Here is a 25,212-nt window from a genome sequence, read left to right as displayed (position 1 = left end):
TTTAAAAAAAACCTTGTGAATTTTTTTTTTTTTTTTTTGCTTGTTCTGATTTTCACTGCCTTGTACACAGAAATTAACCAGATTGTCTCCAAGTCATTTAAAATATCTGTCACCTCCACTTGTAACATGGATTGGTCGTTTAGCATATTCAGAGCTATTGTATACTGCCTAGAAAAACAAAACTTCCATGGTTACTTGGCAACAGGGGTTTCTGTTGGTCTAAGTAGGGCTTTGTATCCTAAACAAGTTGAAACACTTTATTAAAAGTACTCTTCCATCTTCACCTATATTGTGGAGGGCCCACGGGGCCCTCCAAGTCACTTTTCCTGGTTAACTGGGGGCCCCTAAACCTCATGCCCCGAAATGGATGTTTGTGGTGGTGGTGAAATACCAGCGTATGGGGCTAGCAGAAGCAATCCCCTGTCTAAATGGATAAAATTAGTGTGAGCCGTACAACGGAGCCTTGCTGGTGACAGCGGTTTTGTTGCATTCCTCTTCTCATTTTGTTTCACCTGATCACGTGGTTCTGTATATCTCGTCATGTTTGGCGCCCATGTGGAAGGAACGGCGTTGTGACTGCTTCTGCGTCAGGCCCCGAACTCTGCTTTGAGGAACAGAGCAATCCTTGTATGACTGCTGTTCTTTGAACTGTTCCCAGAATCGATGCCTTTTCTGCAGCAGCGTCCTGGGGGGGGGGGTGGTGACAGTAGGCTTCCCCCAAAGTCACCGTTCTGTGCATTCAGTGCAGCCCATAAGCACCGATCGTGAACTCCAAAACACGGGGACCGGAGTTGTCTCATCTTCCCAGGTGTGGTTGCTCTTGCTGTGGAATCTGGCCCTGAAGGAGAAAGCGGCGAATGACCTGATGCATGAGTTCTGTCTCCATGACATTAGTGGTTATCCTTCTTCAGAGAAGCGGTCGTGTCAGAACAAGGTTCTGGCAGTTGGAAGGTGTGTTGTGTTTCGCAATCCTTACACAACACAGGTTGTACGGTGCAGGAATGTCTGTCAAGGCCCGCATCCAATAAATATGTCGTTCGCTGGAGATTTATCCTTCATGTGTCTGGGCAACATGAGTAACCTTCAGGACTGCAACTTGTTTAGGCATCGTTCTGATTTATCATTAATGGACGTAACTAAAAAGATCTCCCAGCCGCCTAATCAAAAGCTAGGAAGAGGTCTCCGTCTCAGTGAAGATCCATCAGGGGCAGTTAGGAAGTCTGAGCCTCTATACCTGTGCTGTATATCCCCTGCGATTATCAGTGATCCAAGTGTCTGCTGATGGTAGAAACTGAGATGAGCTAGAAGCTCTCTATCCTCCAAGCTCTTTAAGGTGTCACCAGTGCAGAGGCATATTTCACCAGTTTGGCATCATGCGGCCTCCGTCCTCAGATGGTGCATATGACAGCCAGGTGGCGCCAGGCTGGTTATTATTCTGATCTAGTTATATCTTCAGTTGCCCACACCTGATCCTCACAATAGACTCTCTCACTGTGAGAGAGAGTATCAAATGATAATGGGGAGGAGTCAAACGCTTGTGGTGAAAAATGTGTTTTTATTTACATTTACGTGTTAAAATATGTACACTAATGTCCATGTCGTCTGCTTCTCATGTTTATCGATAATTTTTGTTAAGGCTGTTGTAGGACATAAGTACGGTGGGACGATACGCAATAGGATGTGAGTTGCTGGTTGACTGCACTTCAGCTTCATTGAAATACAGTCAGATAACCAGCGAAACGCCTAAAAACATCAAACTACAGGTAAGAAGTCGCTAAGTTTTTAAGAGGCACTTGGGAATGAACACTGTTGGTCCTGCTTGATCCAGCAGACTTCCCACTTACGCAGGCTTTTAATGGAGTCTGAGAATCGGACCAACTGGGTCAGTGCGGTAGGGGAGTCTAGGGCGGTATCCAGTGGGTCTGCTGTAACTCTGCCACCTCCCAGCTTTATATGAGGAAGCTTCTATCCAGAATGATCCAGTAGTGATGCAGATTTTCTCCATCCATCCATATTTTAAGTGAGATTCTGATGCTGGTGTGATTTTTACACATGAGCAGCCAGTTCTCAGTACGAAACTGGTTCCTCTATATCTTCTTGCCAGAGGGCTGGTTAAAAGACAATCCACTTACCGCTGCCGATCCGCTGGCTGCCTTCTGGAGGCAGATGCCACCACTCAGGCATTACAGACAGACCAAGCCTGTCCTGGCTGAGACCTGGCAGTGAGACCTGACGTGAGCATACAGGTCATGTGATTGTCTGCAATCCTCCCGCCCCACCCCGTTCTGTTTCACAGATGAGAGGAGATACTGCGATTTCTAGGAAAACTGTTAGTATGTTCCTTATTGAAATGCTCAGTATATGGGATCATCTGTCATTGTTCGTTTTGGCCGCTTAATTTCACGGCTATGAGATGCTATTTTTAAACCCAGCTGTCAGCCTGCCTGGTATGTCAGATCCTCAGAGTCATGCTGTCACACAGCCCAGAGGGGCAGAGACTGGTGCCACCTCACCCACCCCGGGTTTGACAGGACCGGGGCAGCTGTTGTTTGTCCAGGCCGAACCCAATGGCTTCTAGAGAACAAATAATCGACCCCTACCTAAGCGTGGTCTGCAGCAGTGTTTCTCCTGAGGTATGGAAGGCTTGAAAAACGCTGAAGGGAGGTTGGCTCACATTTCTTTATCATGGTTCCCCTTATAACAGGTAGCCCAGTGACACAGGGAGAGGGTCATAGCCAAAAGCGGCTGCACCAAAAGGTTTATCCTGAATTTAGTTTTCGCCAATATACCCAGCTGTATAAATTGGCCGCAGTGAAATATTTACCTAAATCCTCCCCAATGACCAGCTGACCCGAGTTGCTCATACTGCATACAAAAGTCCTATGGTCATTCATTAATCTGGTAGGTTGTCCTTTTCATTGGGTTCAACAGGTCATGTAGGCAAGTACATCCACCAACAGGGTGTTTTCTAACTTTTTTATTTACACATATGATATCTCATCTTTGTTTCATTATATTTCTCAAAATATTAGCTCTGCCATTTCCGAGATTATGATCAACCTAACCTACCTGTCTCCGTCCGATTTACAAATCCTATAGTGTTTCTGTTGCTTTTTAAGCGTTTTGTTATTTCCATAATTGTGTCCCGGCTCTTGACAACTTGAACTCGGCTTCTAAAGCAAACGAAGGAAGTTTATTGTGCTGTTTTTCCCCCCCCTTGATCGTAACCGGCGGCGCGGACGCAGGATTGCGTGAGGATGCAGCGGGCGATCTGGGGCGTGCCTCGGGCAGGACCGTCCTTCTCCAGGCGTAACATGTGAAGCCTGGGAGGAGAAACCCTTAGAAAGCTGCCGCGTCCTTTCTCCTGGCTGGATATATTTGTAACGTTTTTGCGCAACAAGAGGAAAGTTTCAAAGAGGAACCGTGCCGAGGCACCGAGCTACAAAGGGTGCGGGGGGGCAATATCGGGCAGACAGGGAGGTGAAGCGTCGATCATCAAAGCGGCTCTGATCCAAGTTCAGCCGAGCGCAGCCCGGTCCCACAGGCGAAGCGGTCCCCGGCTGCCACCATGATCGAGGTGTGCATCCCGGCGCTGGAGAGGAAAGCGGACGATTCGGGAAAGTTACAGAAGGTGAGCTGAGCCGCCGGCGCTCGGTCCATGTGCGAATCTTCTTTCAGATCCTTGGCAGATAAAGGGACGGTGTAGCTCCGGAAAACTGCGCAAAAGTGCGATCGCCAGCATAAGCATGGTGACAAAGACGCCGGGACCTGCTTCCTACCTAAAGGTCGCCGGTTTTAACCAGGTGACCTGTCTTTGTCATTCATTTATGCGACTTTACATGGCGCCTTCCTATTCTGTTTCTTTATATGTCAGTGATACCGTTCGGTTATAGTTTAATGTACACGAAGAAAGTTTCACTTAATAATTCGGTACCTATTCCGGGTATGATTTTGTGTTAAATGTAAATGATCGTGATTTTTAAAGAGTTCATTACTGCGCTCGACAAAGACCGATTAGTTTGTTGTGGATAGTTGTAAATATGCTGGAAATATTGGGACTATTATTTGAATTGGCACATGTAAAGCAGGAATGGTCACGGATTGCGGAGCTGGTGAAGACTCTCTATAAGTCTCTTTAGCGCATCCCGTCCAATCTGGTAGTTCATTATCCCTTTTCGCCTGGTAGTGCATTATCACTTTATGCATGACACCTGAAGGAAAGAAACCAGGAAAAGGGGGGTAACATGAAGGAATAGGGTAAATGGTCCTATGTGTTTCATTTGAGAAATCAACTAGCTTTTTAAGCATCCAAAAAGGGGGAGACTTCAGTTACCATTACTGAACAGCTTCACAGATGCTCGGTGACTTATGCCACCAACTTTCAAAGCAATACCCCACCCCCCCCCCCACCCACCAAATCTCCAGAGGGCCCACTTCCAAGCACCTGCACTTTCATTCTACCCTTCCCCCATTCATCGCACCCGACGCCCCCCGTCCCCTTCATAATTTCTCTCCATCTCAAACTGTTCTCCACACTCACTAGGGTGGGGGGGGGGGTCTGCTATAGGTGCCAATTGTTGCTGATTAGTAGGAGGGCTCATGCCATGGTGAAGGAGGGGGCTGCAATGTCCCTCACTTCCTGTAACTAAGCCTGCCCCCCCCATCTCCAGGCCTGTTGCTGAAACTGGACCACACTAGTTTTGATTTTGGAATCTTGGACAATCCTTCTAAAGCTTGTAGTTGTCAGCATGTGTGTGTGTGTGTGTGTGTGTGTGTGTGTGTGTGTGTGTGTGTGCATCTGCTTCAGCATGTGTGTGTCTCATGCAAATATCAATCCCTGCACTGGGTGGGACCCCCTCGGACAGCTGGGGCAGGAATGCGACTCCGGTGGGTCCTGCTCCGTAGTTTTGCACAGACAGAATCCAAAAGCCATACTTTTGCTTCGGATGGCCTCGTTTCCTCTTTTGTTTCTGGTCTTTTTGTGTTCAGTTTTGTTTTGCTTCCTCACAGACAAAATGCAGTTCCTCCCGCTTAAATCATGCAGGGGGGACCCTGGGTAATTATAGCAAAGTCACTGACGCTCTGGCATCTCCGACCCTGGGACAGTAACTCCGCTGCAGCTCAAAGTGCACAGAGATGTTTTTGTGTGCACAGGGTCAGAGATCACTGGTTGTATCCTGCGGAGGCTTAAAGCACATTTTCTTAATGCAGAAAATGCACCTTTACCTTTAATTCTCCCAGGCGTACAGTTCTGATCAGTCAGCCAGCATCTTCTTAAGGGAGAGGTTTGGCACGCTGATGCATTGACTAGGTTGAGGGTGCCCAAGGCATTTCCTTTTGCAACGGAGATGCCAGAGATGCACTTTGCATGTGTGGACTGCACGGGACCAGGGCTTGCTGCATATGTGCACTGCATGCTAAATGAAACCAGCATTAGATTGCTGTCAATTGGAGTCTGGGTGTTATTTACTGTAATAGTAGTGGGTGTTAAATGGAGCCTTGTGTGTTCACCGTTGGGGGGGCTTATTTACTTCACATGGAGACTGGGAAGGGGGGTGGGGTTCAGAGTTTCAAAATGAGGAGTCTGCTTCTTTTCTCACACAATGGTGTGTGTGTGTGTGTGTGGGTGTGTGTGTGTGTGTGTGTGCGCGTGCGCGCATGTGGATGGGTGGAGTGGGGGGGTAGTGTATTCATGAATGCCCCCCTGACTCCCAACTTTGGCCCATGCCCCCCCCCCCCATCCAGCCAAGAACAAAGAGGCGATGGTCTCAAACATGACTCTGCTCCAAGTGCTGTGTCTTGAATGGGGATCACTGATGCTTCTACCCAGTCTTAGACCCAACCACAGACTGGGTGGGGGGGGGGGGGGATTTGAACATTAAGTCCACCTATTGGCTCCTAGATGCATTGATCACATGCCCTTCGTTGCATGGTGTCACCCGAAGGAGCTTAATGAAAAGCAGATGATGCTCCGTCTGTAAACAAGCATGGCATCCTGCCATTGTAAGTCTTCATTTCAGGTGTCAGCATTTGAAATATTTCTCTCCGGTTCCTGGACTCCCTACCCCTGTATCTCAGCAGGATTTCGATTGGATTGACAAGGAGAGATTTGTCTTCCCTGGCACCATTCAGAGAACAGCTAATTGAATTCCAGTTAATTTAATCTTTTGACAGATATTCTTTATGCAAAGTGACTTGAGTGAACTGAAAGCTTAGTGTTCAGTGCGTCCAAGGTGGCAGAAGTACTAGCTGTTAGTGGCTGTAGTTGTTTTCCTTTCAAAATTCCCGAAGAAACGTCTCCTTCAACTAGCAGGAAAAGCTAACTAGCTGACGAGGGACTTACGGAGGAACCCAGGAGGAGACGCATCAAATTCACATTTCATTCACACACGGCCATGTCCTGGAGATGTAAAAATAGGAAAGGACCTGTGTGGGTTGTTTTCAGCTTCTTTGCAAATTTCCTGAGCACAGTCCGCTCTGTCCCTGGGAGGATCTGGACCCCTCTGCCCCCCCCCCCCACCCTCCAGTTAATGAAATGTCATGACCTTGCTCTGTTACGAACCTGGTAAACGATCAGGAAGACGGATTCGGGTTGTTGGGGTCATGCGGAACTGTTTTTTTGCCCTTGGAAACAACACGGCCTGTTTGTGAGTTTGTTTGAAAGGAGAATTCTGCTGCGAATGTGAATATCTGTGTATAATCGACACTTAACTTCTTCCCAGATAGATCAGTGAGGCAGATAGCAAACCCCCTGTCTTTGTTTAACCTTTTCAGATTCCTGTTTTTTGTGGAGGTAATAGCGCTTTCGGGTTTCAGTTTCCAAAAAATTCCAGCCCATATTTTCAGGTTCCGTTGTAACTGTTCCCATAAAACGGTCTTTATTTTTTTTTTTTCCAAATTCTGCCTGACAGCTAAGGTAAAGGTAAAGTGGGCTGTCCCACAAAAACAAAGTTTTGAGAAAATGAGCTCCAAAGTAAGAAAAGAATTTTTTTTCAAAAAATCAGTGTGCCTATACCCTACAATTGATATATATCATAGGTAGCACAGATCTCGGTATATTTAAGACAGATAGACCCTCGATAATTAATATTGGACACTAAACTCATTTTTGACTGACATGTGGGATAGCCCACTTTACCTCTCAAGGGCACAAATATTTCTCAAGCACGTTTTGGTAAATGAAAATACACGCTCAGAAAATTGAACTAATTTTGGAAACCCGTAGTAAAGGCAGGCTGATGTTTGGGAATCTCACGTCTTGTAGGCATAGTACCCCCCCCCCCACCGCCCCCAGTGGCCAGCCAGTCCTATGTGTTGTGGTCCTGTGGCTGGCAGAATCGAGAAAGCCAGCCACTTCCTCAGGTCAGGGGGGGGTTGACGACATACCAGAGGGATGTGAGTGGTTTCGCAATGATGGACACAAAGAGGCTCAGTCTGGACACAGGACCTGGCTGGGGAGAGAGAGTGCAGCGCTGCTGACACTTGCTGGGTACCGTGTATCTCAGGGTGCGGACAGGGGGAGGTGAGGTGCCCCGGCACACGGAAGCCGCCAAGAAGCTGCTGAATACCGGAACTGAAGAGATAAAACCAGCGCCGTCGTTCGCCTGCTTTAGGCTGATCTGCATTCATGCATTATCTAAGGGCCACTTCTTCTTGAGCACGGTTGCTACCAGCTTGCAGACTGTCCTTCAGGGCCACACACTCAGTCATGCTCAGACCCGCCAATGCAAACACCTCAGCAATGTAAACACTGGGAGAGTGTGCCACAGAGCCAAGGAGGGAATGGGCCCATGATCCCAGAGGTGCGAGGTCACAATTCTGTTTAACATTATAATCGGTATCTCTGATAATTAAGGATGAGGCTAAATGATCTGGGTGAAACATACTGAGGGAGTAAATGGTAATAATATATGTTTTTTGCATTTGCATCACCAATGTCCCTGACCTGAAGCTGAGCTTCGATAGCTAACGGATGAGAGGGTTCGAAATATTATGGCTGCGCCTCTGCCGCCCCAGATCTCCTGTGAAGGTTAAAGCCTCGACGGAGGGTCCAACCCAAAGGCCACACCCACCTTTTCTCCACTATCTGCGTGAAGCTTGATCCCAAAGTGCAATTGTAATAGGTCATTGTGGCTTCAATAGCTCAGCAGGGTGTACTCGTCCTGTTCAAACAGGACGGGGTGGGGTTTACTGAAAGCTATTTGGACTGCCCCAATATTATATCTGCCGCAGTCATTCAGCTGAATCTTATGTCAGATAAGCAGAAAAATCGGCTCATGTCCCGTTAATCACAAATGGTTTGTACTTGCATGTCTACTGTTTGCGGTCTTTGTCAAAATTCAAAAGACCAATAGCATGGAATCTGATTTTCTGCTTGCACATTGGAGGAAAAATTAAACAAAGAGAATAGGATTCGGTTTGAACACTTGTAGGGACCAAATCAGCCCCTAAATCCCCATCCCCCTAAACACAGACGGTACCCCCCCACCTTATTTGGTAGGGACATGTTACTATTGCTATACCCAAATGTATACCCTTGGATTAAACTCAAGGGTGAAACGCCATCTGACTGGAGAGCATGGTAGTAAGTCAGCGGCAGCCGCTGGTTACACAGTCTGACCAGCAGAGGTCATTCTGACAGCACAGACCCCTCAGTCTCTCTGCTGCTTATGCGATTCGACCGAACACCAGCAGGTGGCAGCAGAGACCTATTTGAAAGCAGATTAATGTAAGTGCAAATGCCTCGAACGTTTAAATATAATAACTTATTGAATTTTATTACGTGTATTAAGTGTTTTTCTAAGCGTGATATATAAATCCATTACATTTAAATATTCTTGAGAAAAGTACATTTTAAATAAATGTGCTGTGTATTGTACCTAGATGAACACTAGATGGAGCTGAAAACGCTTTTTGTGTGTCTTAAGACGCTAGGGTTTGCTGTGCTTCGTGTTTCCCGGGTTACTCAAACAAAGTTGACGCTCTCCTGCAGATCGGCGTTTATCTCTTGTGATTAATCCACATACGTTACTCTGCTATAGTTTTTCAGAGTGGAGATACTGTTCAATGGAAGGAAACATTTTGTGCTTAAGCGTCATAGAGAATTCCTGAACCTCCACAAGAAGGTGAGATTACTTCAACTACTGCCCCACAACACTATTTCTTGTATATAAATTTTTATCCTGATACCTACTTTTAATCTGATTATACAGATAAAATGTTAGCTGCATTTTTGGATGAGAGACAATGATTGCATAGCTTATATATCACTATAGCTACCCGATATACTGTTATACTCAGATATTTAACATAAATAGATGCTGGTCTCTTTAATGAATTAATATCTGAGGCACTGCATGTATGCATGGTCGCGTTTATGGTTCTGCTGTCCATTGTACTGCTGTGAAAACCACTTAGCCTCTTTATGGGGACCTTCAACACAGGCTTCCTCTTCCTCTTTCAGCTGAAGAAGATCCTCCAGACTCCAGAGTTTCCCAACAAACGCAGCCCTCACTTCCGTCAGAAGCCCCTGGAGCAGAGGAGGCAGGAGCTCGAGGAATATGTGAAGGTGTGACCTTGGAATGGAGCAATTAACTCCTCGGGAAACTCGACGGCATTGCAGATGCTGAAGTCGTCCCTCAGAAAACCATTTGAAACTCTGTACTGTGTTCACCGAGGCCTTTGACTCAGGAGCTAAAAATAATTCTGAAATTTTAACTTGGTCTGCCTGCTTTTCAGATGGTTCTCTCTGAGAATGAAGAGGTTCCCCAGGAGATGCTTGACTTTCTGCAGCTCAAACATTTCCATTCTGTGAACAAGATGTCTAGTTCTGAGTATGTATTTATACAGTTTAACCTCAAACACGCATCAAGTCTTATTTACATTTTAAAATTATTCTACTTTATACCAGGCACATAGTCTATCTAATTAACATTTGTTGGCCCAAGTACATTTTTGTCACTCATCTTCACAACCACTCATGAACTAATTACAATACTTAGTGCTCAGGTTATGATTTCTGTCAAGTTGGTACTTTACTTAGTGGTTGAATGCCATTAACTGCTGTAGGATGAGGAACTGATGTAATTAATTATTGTCATTCTATATTTTAGGTGTCTGGATGCCTCCCATCCTGAATCTTATAAGTAAGTCTATATCCTTGTATTAATTTCTTCTCTAATTTAATCTTTGCACCTGTGAGATTTTGTCTGTCATACGGTCATCGTATCAAACCCTGATATTTGTAACAATGGATGGGCTGAAAATTACAAACCTATGTTTATGGGTCACGTAACCCTGAATGGGGTGACGTGAGATTTTCTTAGTTATTGGTCACTGAAACGAATCACGTAGGGTCACACACAGACGTCTGACTTTGATGCTGATGGGATTGATTCTGAGACTGAGGCATCATGGGAATCTTGTGTCATGTCTGACCTTGGTGTGCTATAGTGTAATACTGTTTGACATTGTGATGTTTCGCCCCTATTTTTTTTTTCACTCCCCAAAGATACTACCTTACGGACATTCTGCCTCTCTCTCTCTCTCTCTCTCTCTCTCTCTCAGCTGTCAGCTGTTGCATCAGCGTGTCCTGGGCTTCTTTAAGGACCCCTACATGCTGGAATCCACGTCAGGTAGGCTTCCTGCGAGTTTACCCTGGCTGGCCTTGTGTCCCGTCACTCTACAGATATGTGGAGTGGAGAAAATTATTAATACGCAGCCTTGCGTTTCTCTACATTTACCGGAAAATTGTTCTGCACGAAAACTAATCAAAATTGTAATCTAATTTCCAAGTTCTGTGTCGCATTGAGTATAAGTGAATAGGTGTGAATGACACTCAATATGAGCTTTTGGGGAATGACGGAGAACTGTGGTTTTCAGATCTCCCTGATGTCGTCGTGGATGGCGTCCTGCAGGGACTGTATCCCAGGGACGTCCGTGTGAGCTTCATGCCTCCTCCCGAACCACATCTCGCAAAGCCATGGAGCCCCAGCAAGGGAGGTCTAGCCAAAAGCTCGAGGTCCGCAGGACTTGAAGTGGGTCATGGAAGCATCCGGAATGCAGCACGTGGTCCTGCAGAGCTCATGACCACCTTGGACTCGCATTGAGGATGCCACCTGTGGTGTATTTGCATAGCTACATGGAGCTGACCCAGAAAAGTCACACGGTAATAGGAGGTGTGATATTTTACAAGGATAGGATCAGTTTCCAGAAGCTGAGGAACTATAACCAGTGTGCAGGTTTTTAAGAGTGCGTTTGTGTTTGCAGATGCATGCGTGCAGCTGCAGAATCTGCATTTTACGTCAGTTGAACCCCCTGGGCTTTTAACAGGCTTAAGTTACAAGGAACGTAAGGTTGCATTAAAATTTTCCACTTAGTCATTTCAAGGAGACATTCATCCTGACAGCTATCATGGTAACCTAAGGGTGCACTTTCAACTACACTTAAATGAAGTTATAGTGTAACATTGAGGGGGTTCTGTAAGGCCTACTTGTCTCGATTTTCATGGTACCGTCAAAGTTTGTGTGATGTAGTGTGACTTGGCAGTAGTTTGTGACGATATTTCCTGGAGTGAAATAGTATAAACAAACCAATGCATAGGAATTTCAGTGCCCCATTTAAATATTGGCTGTTCTCCCCCCCCCCCTTTCATAAATCTTATGTAAATACCAATATTCCTTAATCCTCCATGGGACATTGCAAGAAAAAGTAATGAAAATGCACATTAAGAAGATCTTTCCTGTACTGTTTCCAGATATCTGATCAACAATAACACTACGGCAACAAGCTCCCTCACTTTAGGCCTGTTTTCCTTCGTCATCACGAAAGGCAGCGTAGATTTTCCAGTTTGTTCAAAGACAGACATGCACAGATCTTTAAAAATTTAATCCTTTTATTGAAGGTACATCTTTACAAAAAACAGGCAGGTGACTGCTGAACATCCATCTGGAACGTCTTTCCTTAAGTGAGGCAAGGTGTTAGCTGAGGGTCAGGAAGGTCAGTGATGCTATGAAAGAGCAACAGGCACCACTGCTGGTCAGCAAACCTCAGGATGAACCTCACAGGACCAGCCCACTGGGAAACACCTGCATCCTCCAAACAGCTGACCTGGTACAACCCCAATATATCCCACCCCCTAAGAGAAACCCCTTAATTTACTCCTTAGCAATCGCGAACGGCTTCTCTACATCAATTTTGCCACAGTCGTGGATGATGACATCTTTTAGAGGCTTATCTCTGCCGTCCGTCTTCGTGCCTTCGATTTTCCTCACGACATCCTGTGGGCAGAACATGCAGATTTGTCATGTGGGACCGTGTGAGCTGAGCAGTCTGAGATTCAGCTGCTCCCCCAGCGAGCAGAGTCTCACCATGCCCTCCAGGACTTTGCCGAAGACCACGTGCTTCCCGTCCAGCCAGGGCGTCTGGACGGTGGTGATGAAGAACTGGGAGCCGTTGGTGTCCTTGCCTGCGTTGGCCATGCTCAGCCAGCCTGGACCATAGTGCTTCAGCTTGAAGTTCTCATCAGGGAACCGGTCCCCATAGATGCTCTTTCCTTTGGAGGCAGATCAGATGGAATCCTAAAGATCAGCTTAATCTAGGTCCAGAAAACATGTCTAATGATCATTTTTCCACAATAAATGGTATTTGGTGCTGTAAATATGACTATATTGCTTTAAAGGCCGGTATAATGACACAAAGGAGCAAATAAAATACCAGATGTGATCTGAACCAGCTGCCAGAGCATTTAAACAAACCTCCGGTGCCATCTCCACGGGTGAAGTCTCCTCCCTGAATCATGAAATCCTTTATGACACGGTGGAATTTGCTGTCTTTGTAGCCGAATCCTTTCTATTTCAGTCGGGGGGGGGGGGGGAGAATCAGTTGGTTATGCAATGATCCAGACGGCCAGGTTCAACAGCGGGACAGCCATTCTTCGGGGGACATTGTCTTACCTCTCCGGTGGCCAATGCGACCAAAGTTATCTACAGTCTTCGGGACAGTTTTGCCGAATACTCCGATTACAATCCGACCTACATCCTCATCCCCGATTCGCATATCAAAGTACACCTAAAGTGACAAAAAAAAGAAGAATGAGAAACTACGGAGTTAGAGATCCCAGTTTCCATAGCCGCTTAAATGACCAGTAACGCACACACCAGATCCAGCACTGGGCCGGGTTCATTCTCATCACTGCAAATGAGATGCCGGTGTATTGAAATAAAAGGCCCCAATAACAATCAAGGCCTTATAATTTACATTTTAACCCGTCGGGAACTGTACGCCATCCTGCAAAAAAAAAAAAAAGAAATGCAGGGAGAAAGACGGAGGCCATCGGAAACCCATCCCCTTACAAACCCTTCCCAAGAATCATTTTTATATAACAGATGGAAAAGATTTATGATAAGGACGCGGAGTTCGTACGGACGAAGGCCTTTGCAGTGAAGAAAAGACCATCTTAGGGCCGCATCTGGCGGATCAAAATGGTTAAACGGCAGGTAACAAGGGGCGCATTGACACTAACTACACTAACTTTAAGTCATCGGAAATTTTCCGTTTATTCGACGTAGGAAGATAGATAATGCATATGTATAGGGGCCATGGTGGGGAGTAATAATGCAAAAATGCAAAGACGATAACCAATCATCACTTATTCCGTAGAAATAAAATCCCTTGTGTTTTTTTGGCATGGTTAATATAGCGGCACATCTGTACACTGGGCCCCGCAGTCTTACCTTGGCCGTGACTTTGGGTCCTTTCTTCTTCTCATCAGCATGCGAGCCGCTGACGGAAAGCAACAAAACTAGGGATCCCACAATGACCGTGACGGCGACAAGGAACTTCATTTTTCTTTCGGTACCGCGGAGCATTCAGCGGAATGAAGTGCAGGCGTGGCGTGCAGACGTAGCTTTAACTACGAGAGTCCCGGAAAAAAGCAGTGAATATCCGGGGAGGAGACAGCAGCCGGCCCACGGGGCGCTATAGCAGGCGTGGATATAACAGGCTGGATCCGCAGCGAGCTGCAGTACCGAACCACCGCATGAGCCACGTGACCCAGCTGAAGCCGTGCGTGATTTCCTCTAACAAACTAGCATGTTTGGATGTAGGGACCCGTTTACGGCAATACTTGTGTGAATACTGCCTTAATCTCCAATCTGTAAAAACGTTCTCACTCGGTAATTCCTCACTTTTATCATGCTGAAAAGCAGATATTTGGAAGAGCAACATTAGTGTATTTGGATTAACTTTGTTTTATTTCATTCACATTTAATTCCAGGCGAAAAGAGGAAATAAGTTATTTAACGTAATACGCGCACTGGTCCCTGATTGGTCCTTACGCGTCACATCCACGCGACGTGCGTATCGGGAGACCAATGGCGGCCGTAAATTAGGTGACACATTCCAAAATCTGATAGGATAACATAGAATCCAATGGGGTTTCGGAATGTGTCAGGCTTACGTTGATTGCTATCGCTTCATGTTTAGTTTTTTGCCGAAACAAATAAGTATATTATAAACCGGCACGGATACGCGTATTACTACATATACTGTTATCCTTTACTTGGTGTTGAGTCAGCAAATGATCTCTTGCGTTGCTTATGTATTGCAAACTGTGCTGTTTTAATTACACGTCACAACACAATTTAAAATCGATCATAACACTTAAAACAATCATTAACGTTTCGGATCTCCTTCCTGGAACTCGTGATTGTGTGTCACAATGGGAGGGAGTTAATAGCTAACAGCTTTTAAACTAACATTAAGTGCGGACGTTTTACACTGCAACCATTAGTTACATTATTAAACTTAATATCTTCATAGGAGGAGTTTGTGGGGGCAGTGCCCCTCCTAGTTGCTTGATTCTAAACTGCAATTAATTGGTAAGACCAGCATTGCATATTTTCTGTTCTGGCACTTTGCACCTTTGCATAAGCACAGGGCCATCGTTAAAGCCCCCCCCCCCCCCCCCCCCCCAAAAAAATGTTTTTTCGCCCCCACAAATAAACGTGTATTTATTGGCTTTTGTCATGAAAAGTTTGCTGTCACCCCCCCAACGAAGATTCAACTCCCCTACCCATTCATCTCTAACTACACCTCTGCATGAGTGGATTGTTGGTACCCTATAGATCAGAGGTGTGCAGTCTCATCCGCAAAGGGCCCTTTGCGGATAAGATTGCTAGAGGTGGACAAAATAATAGGTTATGTGTACATCAGATACGTGCATCAACACGTAAGGTAAGCAAGACGCAGTGCACCCCTCCCCCCCAATCAAATTCAGCTTATGTCATCCACCACTTACAGGGATAACACTTCCAGGCAAAGCAAATTAAAAAAAATTTAAATCAAAAGACTTGGTACATACCCACCTCTCAAAAATGGATTTTCCGTACACCCACTAAAAATTGTCAAAGATGCTTATCAGTCAGAGGAGAGGTGTATATAAACACAATTACACGGTAAGACAGTATGCTAACCTACTAAGACACCACTACACTACTGTTCGACCATTAAATTGTGTTTTTTATTTTGAGTAAATATACACATACTATCTAGATCAGGGGTCACCAACCTCTTTGAAACTGAGAGCTACTTCACGGGTACTGAACCATATGAAGGGCTATCAGTCTAAAACACCCTCCTAAACCTATCTAAACTTCATGTATAATTAAAATGTTTTAAATACCTTTTTAAGATATCGTCATTTTCAAATCTATATAAATGCAAATGTGATTAAAGAAGAATAGCAAATGCTTTGTACACTGGTTTTATTCTTTGAAACTGAAAGACTGTGGCGGAACCAGAAATTTGTCAGTGGGGTGGCCAGGGTGGGACCAGGGGTCATTTTTGGGTTGAACATAAATCTAATAACCACATGCATTATGCTGGTAAACAACTATGCTGTTTTTTTCAGCAAGGATATGTTATTTTATAGTTTTGATGTCTTTATAATGATCGTAAATTTTAGAGAATAGTACAAATAAACGGTTCTATGGATAGGTGCCTCCAAACTTTTGACTGTTACATGTACATGTTATAATATAATATCAAAGTAGTGCTTTTTTATGCCGGCATCCCCTCCATTTACCATAAATATCAATTAAAACAACGAACTAGACACTGCTTGGTCAGGTGGGATAGACAGCAAGGTTCGTCTCCCTGTCGTTGCTCTACAGCGACATCTACTGTTGGTTGAGTGCTTACAAGATGAAATTGAGCAAATGCGTGTTGCATGGTTTGATGAAGTTCGCGGACGTACTGCAAGGAAAATGGACACTTCCAGGTTCACACATCAGAGAAGATATGCGGTGGTCTTCATTTCTCGTGAGTCTGCAGAGCTATGATGGAACTAACAATAAATCATAGCGCTTCACACTGCTCTTGTTAGCTATCAATCAAGAAGAGTCGAAGTACCACCTAAAATCAGACTGGCGTTTAATTCCTCATCCATTTTATGAACACTACACTGCGTGATACTAAAACGTAACCATTTTTTAAAGCCTGAGTGGTAATAAATATGGGTGCTAAATGGAAGATTCTGCGAAACACAAACAGAGTGATTAGGTTAACTTGGTGAGAGTCAGCTCTAGGCCAGGCCGTGTGTGTCTCAGCAGGTTTGTTGGGCTGTGTCCATTTCTGGGAGGTCATGGGTTCAAATCCAATTGCAGGCACAGTGATCATATCACAGTCGGGCCCTTGAGTGTACCCCAGGCCCTCTAGGGATTCTGGCTGACCTTTCTCTGTTCCTCATTTGTGTGCTAGTTTGAACAAATCTGTTACAGCAGTAAACATAATGTGAATTAAGTCCCTCACCCCCAACTAGGGTTATGGTTCAAGGTAAAAAGGCTGGGTGTTAACCAGTGTTACTGGTTTGAATGACCTGTACACTCAGTGCTGTCTCTCTTTCTTCACATGCTCATGTAATTTTTCCCCTCCCCTTCTGGGATGAACCTCCCTCGATGGGCTGGATACGTGGGGGCCCCCTGCCTGTACCACGCCTCCTACTAACTGACTCCCTATGCATTCTTACCTGCCCATCTGCCTGCCTAATGCCTAGCAGGCCGTTCCACAATCTGTGCCTATCTGTGCTGTCCCACCATCTGCCTAAATTTACCAGTTTGAATATAGGACTGGCTTTCCCCTTAAGTCCGCTCATTGGGAAGGTATTTTCCTCAAGCTTACTCTCTGGTGATTTGGGGTGGTGGGTTCTCGGTAAATTTAAAATGCTCCACCTTAAATTGACTTCCTTGATATGTACTGTTAGGAGGCATGTAACATACACTGTGTTATGACGAAGAAGAATTTTGTAAATACCTTTGTAAATAGTGACTACTGAGGTACAAATTATGAACAAATCATGAGCAAATATAGATGCTGCTTGAGATAAAAGATGCTTCATTAACGACGAACAAACATGAGATCAGTATTCACTTGTATTGTTCATGACTTGTTCCTTCAGTAGTTTGTTCAGTAAATGTAGTAACTGCATGAGATAAAACATGCGGCACGATTAATTAATGATGAATTAACATGAGGTCAATATGTAACTAAGACTTGGTTTGTGGCTAATTAATACATAAGTAATAATATAATATTATATTATTTGTGCGGCGGCATGGTGGTGCAGTGGTCAGCACTGTTGCCTCACACCTCTGGGACCTGGGTTTGAGTCTCCACCTGGGTCACATGTGTGCGGAGTTTGCATGTTCTCCCCATGTCGTCGTGGGGTTTCCTCCGGGTACTCCGGTTTCCCCCCACAGTGCCAAAACATGCTGAGGCTAATTGGAGTTGCTAAATTGCCCATAGGTGTGCATGCGTGAGTGAATGATGTGTGAGTGTGCCCTGTGATGGGCTGGCCCCCCCATCCTGGGTTGTTCCCTGCCTCATGCCCATTGATTCCAGGATAGGCTCCGGACCCCCCGCGACCCAGTAGGATAAGCGGTTTGGAAAATGGATGGATGGATGGATATTATTTGTGCCCCGCCAAGTAAAGTACAAACGAACGTGTACAACCAAAGACATTTAGGTTTTTATATAACGATATACAAACTGCCAAACCACTGCTGCAGATTGTTAAATAGAAATATAATGGAATATCTATAAATTTTCTCACAAAAGATCAATTTTCTTGCAAAAGAAAAAACTCATTTTGAAAACAGATTTCTTATATTTAATTTTAATACATGTACGTTGTTCGTCATTGTAAATACGTGTAAATATGTGTTAGTCTTTATGTTCCTTTTATAACTGTACTGTATATGGTTAAAAATGTCATTAATGATCTACTTGACTTGATGTTTGCCATCCCCCAGCTGCCGGGGGCCGGCCTCAGCAGTGACGTCACGCCGACGCGTCGCTGACGTGGGTTCACATTTAAACACGAGCGGGAAAGCCCAAAAGTACTTGCTTTAAGAGACCCAGGAGGGTTGAGTCACATATATCCCAATCCGGAGCGAAGTTGTTTTAAACAGAAACCATGGTGAGGACGAAAGCGGACAGCGTGCCTGGAGCCTACAGGAAAGGTAGGGGATGTATGCAAGAACTGCGCTGTTTGTGCGAATCCGCCTGCCCAGCTGCAAGACGGGCGATCCGACTAACCTGAACCATAAGGTCGACATACATTAATGCGTTTTATTTAGACACCCCGTGAGCTTTATTCACCGCCGTTCATATATGTTACAGGGCTCCGTCAAACTGACCCGAGTTTTAGGGCTAATTTGCCTTGCAAAGAATAAATCCGTCTTTGGGTTGTTTTCTCACCACGCCGGCGGGAGCGCTGGGGCAGCGGTAATACCACCTCCCGCCAAATTTCAGGTGCATGTTTTGTGAATATGCATGGAGGTCTGCAAGCCGTGCATGTAGATGCATTAAAACGGCGAGTTGTAACTTTAATAATCGGCGCTTCCCGACTGCTTGCTGTTTTAATGTGCAGTTTGATGTCCCCGATCTGGCGCCACTTCCTGCTCCGCATCCGCAGCCTTTTGGCGCCAGGTTCAAATAATGGGGCCGTGTAGCCGCTTCATAATCTGTTTAATAATAGCTGTGGTAACTATTTAAGATTATAAAATCTGTGCTTTGCTTATCCAAGATACTGTTCGGTCCCTAATGGATCGTCAAGCATATGTGCCACATTTTCCCCGCAATTTCAACTTTCTAATCATTTATTATCACGTAAATGGAGACAAATTTTAATCTGAGGACCCATTATCTAACGTGTTTGACAGGGAAAATGCGCGCATTTTGTTACAAGCACGCTAGTTAAGCTGCAATTAACGCCCGTCCGTAGTGATAGACCCCTTCCCCATCTCCAGGGATGAGATCGGGGTCTCTGCGCATATTAGGCGTAAATATGACAAGGACACCTCCTCTATCTCGTGATATTTATTTAGGATTTAACGCTTTTCCCCACTTTCAGCTGTTGCTGCTTCTGCACCGAGGAAGTCCCTCGGTGCCTCCAGTTCCCCCAACGCTGGGAGCAGTTCCCAATCGGGAACCCCAGGTTAGTCCTATTCGTGGTCTGCTAGTTCAGTCATGGTCGCGGTGATAGATACTCGTGGTGACGCATGGCTGTGTCCGACTCCTTCAGCTAAGAATAAGTATGCTGGTGGCAACCCGGTCTGCCCTCGTCCTACTCCGACCTGGCAGAAGGGAATTGGCGATTTCTTCGGTGGGCCAGGCAGGAAGCCGGAGAAGGAGAATCAGCTTCCTGAGCTGGATGATGAAGAGGCTGGGGGCAGTGGTGTCTCTAAAGTGCCCAGAAGGTGGGGCTCTTGCCGCTGTTCGGTATTCATGGGTTGTCTAGCCCTGGTTGTAATATTGACATGTTGCGTGCAGTTACCATTCCAGGTTTATACACTTAACATGCTGTTTAGAACATCTGTACATAGCTTGTTATACTGGAATTTTACCTGTTATCGATTGCCATGCAACCAGGCAGTTACATCTTTTAACGTCGGATTTTTGCCTTAAACAACATCCTCTGCACAACTTAGTCGTTGTTCAATCACAGCTGTAAATGTGGCCCTGTCACTGCAGCTGCAGTGAATATTAATTACAGTTGTGTCCTCTGGTTTAATTGAATTGGTCTATTACTGTATAGCTGGTCGTGCTTTGAAGTTTGGCTTTGATTAGCCTTCAAAGCTTAGTGTGTGTAGACTGTCCAAATGGGTCTAGGAGAGGAATCTATTCCTTTGGGCCCCTTAATCCATCCAACCAAATGGCACTTTGAAACCCCTTGGTCACACGAAGACGCAAACTTTCTCTTCTCCTTTCAGATCCCGGCCTTTACAGGATGATGAAGAAGACGATGACTGATGTGTTTTTATGATTAACAAAAGCCATGGTGATCAATACTTGAAAGGTAGATTTTTAGTTGTGTACATCTTTGTATATAATTGTTTTTTGTACAGAAGTTTTTTTTTAAATAAAGGTACTTTGTTATCTCATTCTCGCCGTCTACAAAATGTTTGACTGGTGATTGTCTTATAGAACATAATGCCTTTGCTTCCTGTGGTTCCTAATACTATTTAACCAGTATAAGGAATGAATGGTGCTGGACATTTTAAGGTTATCACTGAACATATGCACACACCTGCAGCTTGGATGGAACCGTGACTGTATGCATCAGAGTCTTGTAGAAAGTCTGTGTCAATCAGTGTGATGCAAATGGACTCTCCCCGGGTTACGGTGGGGTTCCGTTCTGATAAATCTTAAGGGCAGAATCATTAACACAAAGCCCGTTTTGTAATGGTGTTAAATCTCATGTAATTCATTGAATAATGAACTGAAAGTGGAAAATCAGTGGAATTTGGCTACCCACGGTAAAGTCGAAATATCGTGATGTGGCCCGGCAGTGTCTGTACACCCCACGCCCGTTCTCATGCCATATTGGTTCTTATAAGGCTTCTCAGTGTGTATCACTAAAGCTGAGCTGGGAAACTTGCATATATGGATTATTGCATGATGTGAGGCAGCTATGGTTATAGGCGCTGAATTTGTCTGGGGGGGGGTGGTACACTGGTACACCTTTTGTCCTGTGGTGTCTGGCATGACATTTCACTGCTACGCAAGCCTTTAAGGTGAGTCTTGTGCTTTGAGTTTACAGATACACCTTTTCTGATAGGATGACAAAGTTTTAGTGAGGAATGGTTATATAAGAGTGCATTGGTCGAAGTTCTATGTGTGGTTAACCCACATACGGTGTACAATGGAACTGTGTAAAATAAAGTTACTGACCTTACTAGGTACTGTTTAGAGGTGTTTCCGATTTGATGATGGTTGAAGGTGAACATAAATTGTATAATGCATTTTCAATAAATCCAAATGTATGTTGCCTAGCATCAGCAGGGTTGGGCCGGTTAAGATCCCACCACCGACATACTGGTTTTCTCCAGGGAGTCTAGCTTCTGCCTGTGGTCCAGAGGTGTCTAAATTGTCCATGGATCCGGGAACAGACTGGCATCCCATCTAGGCTGCACCCCATCATGTGCCCTGTGCTGGTGGGGATACGATCCATGTCCCTCCACAACCCTGGCCAGGATAAATGGATAGAAGATGGATGATCGAATGTGAATGGAGGCAACCTCATTTACATTTTGTTGCTATAGTGGCTGCTCTAGTGGTTCAATTTCAATTACTTAAAAGTGCATAATTACTTTCTAAACAATCTGCATGGTACTGTTCATGTGTCGTATGCCTTTGTCCTGGTGATATAAATGTTTTGCAGTCTTACTAATGGTTGCTGACAAAATGTTGCTCAGAGAATCCAAATTATTTTCCTCCTGGAGTATAGTTTCCACAGAAGAATGGCATTACATTTTGAATTATATATCTCTTTCCCAATGCATTGCGTATCGCTGCCAGATGGCAGTCCCCAAATATTCGATCCAGTTTTATAAAACGTCCTTCCCAAATACTCAACATAGTTCCCCGGACTATGCATGAAATTTTAGCTCTTCGTTTGATCGACTTAATCTCGCTCGGCTTTACAGATTAAGCAAGTTTTACGCTAAAGCAAATAAACATTCATATACACACATATGACAATAGCAGTAATATTTCTGAATGCTGTTTTAATTCGAAATATCCCACAAAGTAAATGATTGTGAACCGGGTGTTTAGCATTACCCGGCCACTTGGGGGCGCCAGGCAGCCCGCGTGTTACCCGGAAGCGCTCTCTGTCTCGGGCGGGCGGTGCGGGTTCGGCACTTCCGGGACTGCGGGGACCTTTCACGGCACAGAGGGACGGCAACGAGAAAAAGGCACATCGGTCCCTAATATCAAAATTTCCCAGGCCGCCGTCTTCTCCGCTGCCTGGTCGCGGCTACCGAAGGGAGGTCCTGAGGTGTATATACCCGAAACTGAGGGAATCCGCCGCAGACACCGCGCTAGTCAACGTAAGACAGGCTTTAATTAATGCTCTTTCTTATGCTTTCCCGTTTCCTCCTTCCCATCCAGTAGCACTGGCTGCCATCCTGCTCCCAGCGCTCAGCGTAGCATCAAATTTAGATAATCTGAATAATCACGTCGCTGTCCCTATGGGTGCTGTCCGTGGATTTTTAACATTCACATGGTAGCAGGGTTTTGGAAAACAATCGGAATTCATATTCAAGAAAATAATATTTAATAATCGTTTTAGCTGGTCGTTTTGACAGTCGGGATAATTTCGTTTTTATTAAAATAGACAGTTGTCTATGTCAATTTCTGTGCATGATGATCATTTGCTTGTGTCGCTTTTTGTCCTCGGGATAAAGTGTCCGGATGGACTGATGGGCTCCCTGCAAGAGGGAAGGGAGGGGGCTCGATGTTATCCACCTTGTTTATCAGCTGCCCCTGTATTTTTTATACCATTTTCTTTAAAGCAACTTTTCCAAACAGTTGCGTATTGATGTGCTATTCAGAAGCGATATAACAAGCAACCCATAATTATTAGTTCGCAATGAATTATACCCGGTGAGTATCTGGGTAGCAAACGGTAGGGTCAGGCAATCAAAGTGAACCGTGCCGTGTCTGTTTAGGGACATCTTTAGGAATATGGGTAACTTTAGGCTTACACAAGTCCATTGTTAACCATGTCAGCGTCTATACGAGTAGAACTGTTTTGTTTTTCGCCACGATTCACTTTGAGTTGGACAGACAGTACCGACCGAGCAAGAGGGTCTTTGCCTTTATCGCTTGGTTTTATAGTCTTTGTTTCACTCGAAAACTTTATCAGATTTTTTTCCGCCCATAATTGTATAAATGTGTCCTTATCAGCTGGTAGACATTGTGAAGCGCAGGTCGGGACTCGCGTTCCCTAGTTCCAGCGCTCATGGTTTAAGCAGAGCATTTAACGGAAGGAATTCAGAATCGCGACTACATTCTGACGTCACTGTTCCTTGTATTACCATGACGTAGTCACTTCAGATGCCGTCAGTCTGACGGAAACACATTTTTCTTATTTTGAACCATTTTATTATGTGTAGTTTCAGCCTAAATGCGCCTGGTGTGAAATATAAGCAGCAGTCATAATTTTGAATGAATGAATTAATAATTTTTATAAATACATGCAAGTTATTGAGGTCTCCTCTAGACTATAACATGTAAATCAGAAATGATGCTAAATGTCAGTATGTTATCTAGCTGGTGACACTTTCCTCTGCCATGATCATGCCAGCTTTCCATTTTGACATGTTATGTATGTTATTTGTAATCCTACACATTGCAATAGCAATTTTATTCTCAGTGAATCTCTTGTCACTGCTGAATATTGGTTCCCTTTAGAGGCAGTTATTTAATCTTTTCCTCTATTGTTAGGATCTGGAGTATTTTAAACTTATGTATTGTATTAGTTGTGTCTAGATATTACCTGATAGGATTCTGCCCAACATGCTTTAAATGCTATTTTTCACATCATGCACGTCATGTTGGTCTGGAGGGGGGGGGGGTGCCAGCTGGCCTGGGAATTAGCACTCTCCGGTCACCCTGGCAGTGGGAGCCTGTTCTCTGGAAATGTGCACAGCGCAGGCTTACACTGAGGCGCTCGTAACACAAGCCTCCCTCAGTCCTCCTGGGGCCTGCCACTCCTGCACCGCGGCGTACAAACAACGCTGGCGATTGTCTCATCTAGAGAGCTCAGGAGAGGCGGCAGGGAAACCGGGATGCACGTCCCTCCCCCCGTGCCGCCGCTTCCTGTGCGATCACGGTCCCTGCGCCCTACTGACGTTTGTCATCCCCGCGAGCGAGGCAGTCAAGCGAGCGCCGTGCTCACAGGCATTGTTCGGAGCTGCGTGTCTGTCCGTCTGCAACCTGGCCAGGAGTAGGCTTGCAGTTTAAATCGTGCACCTTCCAGCGGCGGAGAAGTCTGCCTATGTCTTGCCCTCAGACTTGGGAACCTCACTTTTCCTGCTTTCACTGAGAGTAAAGTTTAGCAGCTTATAGGAAAATGATCCTGATTGGCATGTGCGCCCTCCTCTCCTGTTGTACTCCGTGCGATTGCCAGAATATTCCGTGTATTGGAGCTGTGCGTGTGCCCATGGCAGAAGTGACCGCTGTACAGTGGGACAGCCTTGTCTATCTGGTGGCAGGGTGGGGGGAGGGGGGGGTGATATAATTTCAGCCTTTCTGGAATGAGAAGTCTCCAAGACCTGGCCATTAGCTGAAATCGCGTGCTGGTTCGGAGAGCCGGGCTTCAATGAACAAGTGGCGTAGGTGTGTGTATGCGCCTGGACACGCGTGGGCCACTGCACAGAGACGGCCTTTGAGGGAACTGAAGTCGGCTACGGGGGGGGATCCAGGAAACCGGACTCATTGAAGCACCAGAAGATCTCTATTGCAGCTAGCGTGGTCACTACGGACATAGATCAAAGGCTAACCCTCAGTTTCAAGTGGGAACCTTCTGTTGTACCCTTAAAGGGGCTTGGCTTAGAAGGCTCACGTTAAATATGCAGGTCCATAAGTGGATCTAATGGTCAGCAGTTTGAGCTACAAACATCTAAGTGGCAAAAAGTTCAGTTGTCTGGCTGAAATGGTGCAGTAAGTTATGTTCAGTCTTCAGCTTATGCTTTCATCTAATGTTGTTTACTAGTAGTATAAAAAGACATAAAAATGTATCATAACTCAAAACAGCTTGTCTTTGTGTACAGCAACAGGATCTCAAACCTGGCTGCTTCTCTGGTCCGTTTGTCAAGTTGACAGTGTTGTTTTTTTTTTTCCTTAAACAAGTCCCTCACCCCATCC

The 25,212-nt window shown here is 45.2% G+C and overlaps 4 protein-coding genes across 9 annotated transcripts in view; 3 read left to right on the top strand and 1 right to left on the bottom strand.

The window, feature by feature from the left end:
• Positions 1 to 11: 11 nt before the first annotated feature.
• snx22 (sorting nexin 22) lies at positions 12 to 11,789 on the top strand. Its single transcript, XM_048972206.1, has 7 exons — positions 12 to 3,631; positions 9,042 to 9,125; positions 9,464 to 9,568; positions 9,739 to 9,833; positions 10,113 to 10,145; positions 10,567 to 10,634; positions 10,882 to 11,789. The coding sequence occupies exons 1-7, from the start codon at positions 3,569 to 3,571 to the stop codon at positions 11,106 to 11,108; spliced, it is 675 nt and encodes a 224-aa protein (XP_048828163.1). The 5' UTR covers positions 12 to 3,568; the 3' UTR covers positions 11,109 to 11,789.
• Positions 11,790 to 11,875: 86 nt separating this feature from the next.
• LOC125705878 (peptidyl-prolyl cis-trans isomerase B-like) lies at positions 11,876 to 13,995 on the bottom strand. The gene is given in 6 exon segments (XM_048972207.1): positions 11,876 to 12,278; positions 12,369 to 12,553; positions 12,756 to 12,849; positions 12,954 to 12,974; positions 12,976 to 13,068; positions 13,734 to 13,995. Coding segments are annotated over 6 exon segments (651 nt in total). The 5' UTR covers positions 13,869 to 13,995; the 3' UTR covers positions 11,876 to 12,155.
• Positions 13,996 to 18,359: 4,364 nt separating this feature from the next.
• pclaf (PCNA clamp associated factor) lies at positions 18,360 to 20,441 on the top strand. The gene is made up of 4 exons (XM_048973695.1): positions 18,360 to 18,518; positions 19,412 to 19,495; positions 19,583 to 19,757; positions 20,271 to 20,441. The coding sequence occupies exons 1-4, from the start codon at positions 18,473 to 18,475 to the stop codon at positions 20,308 to 20,310; spliced, it is 345 nt and encodes a 114-aa protein (XP_048829652.1). The 5' UTR covers positions 18,360 to 18,472; the 3' UTR covers positions 20,311 to 20,441.
• A 1,775-nt stretch (positions 20,442 to 22,216) lies between these two features.
• LOC125706910 (casein kinase I) overlaps positions 22,217 to 25,212 on the top strand; it is a 43,832-nt gene continuing 40,836 nt past the window's right edge. For all 6 annotated transcript variants that reach the window (XM_048973778.1, XM_048973776.1, XM_048973777.1 and 3 more), the window contains exon 1: positions 22,217 to 22,391. The gene's annotated coding sequence lies outside the window, so the exon portion shown is untranslated. The remainder of the gene's footprint in view (positions 22,392 to 25,212) is intronic.

The sequence above is a fragment of the Brienomyrus brachyistius genome, chromosome 13 (genome assembly GCF_023856365.1).
Source record: "Brienomyrus brachyistius isolate T26 chromosome 13, BBRACH_0.4, whole genome shotgun sequence".
Taxonomy (NCBI): Eukaryota; Metazoa; Chordata; class Actinopteri; order Osteoglossiformes; family Mormyridae; genus Brienomyrus; species Brienomyrus brachyistius.
The sequence above is the reverse complement of the archived record's forward strand: the minus strand, read 5'-3'. Positions and strand labels throughout refer to the sequence as shown.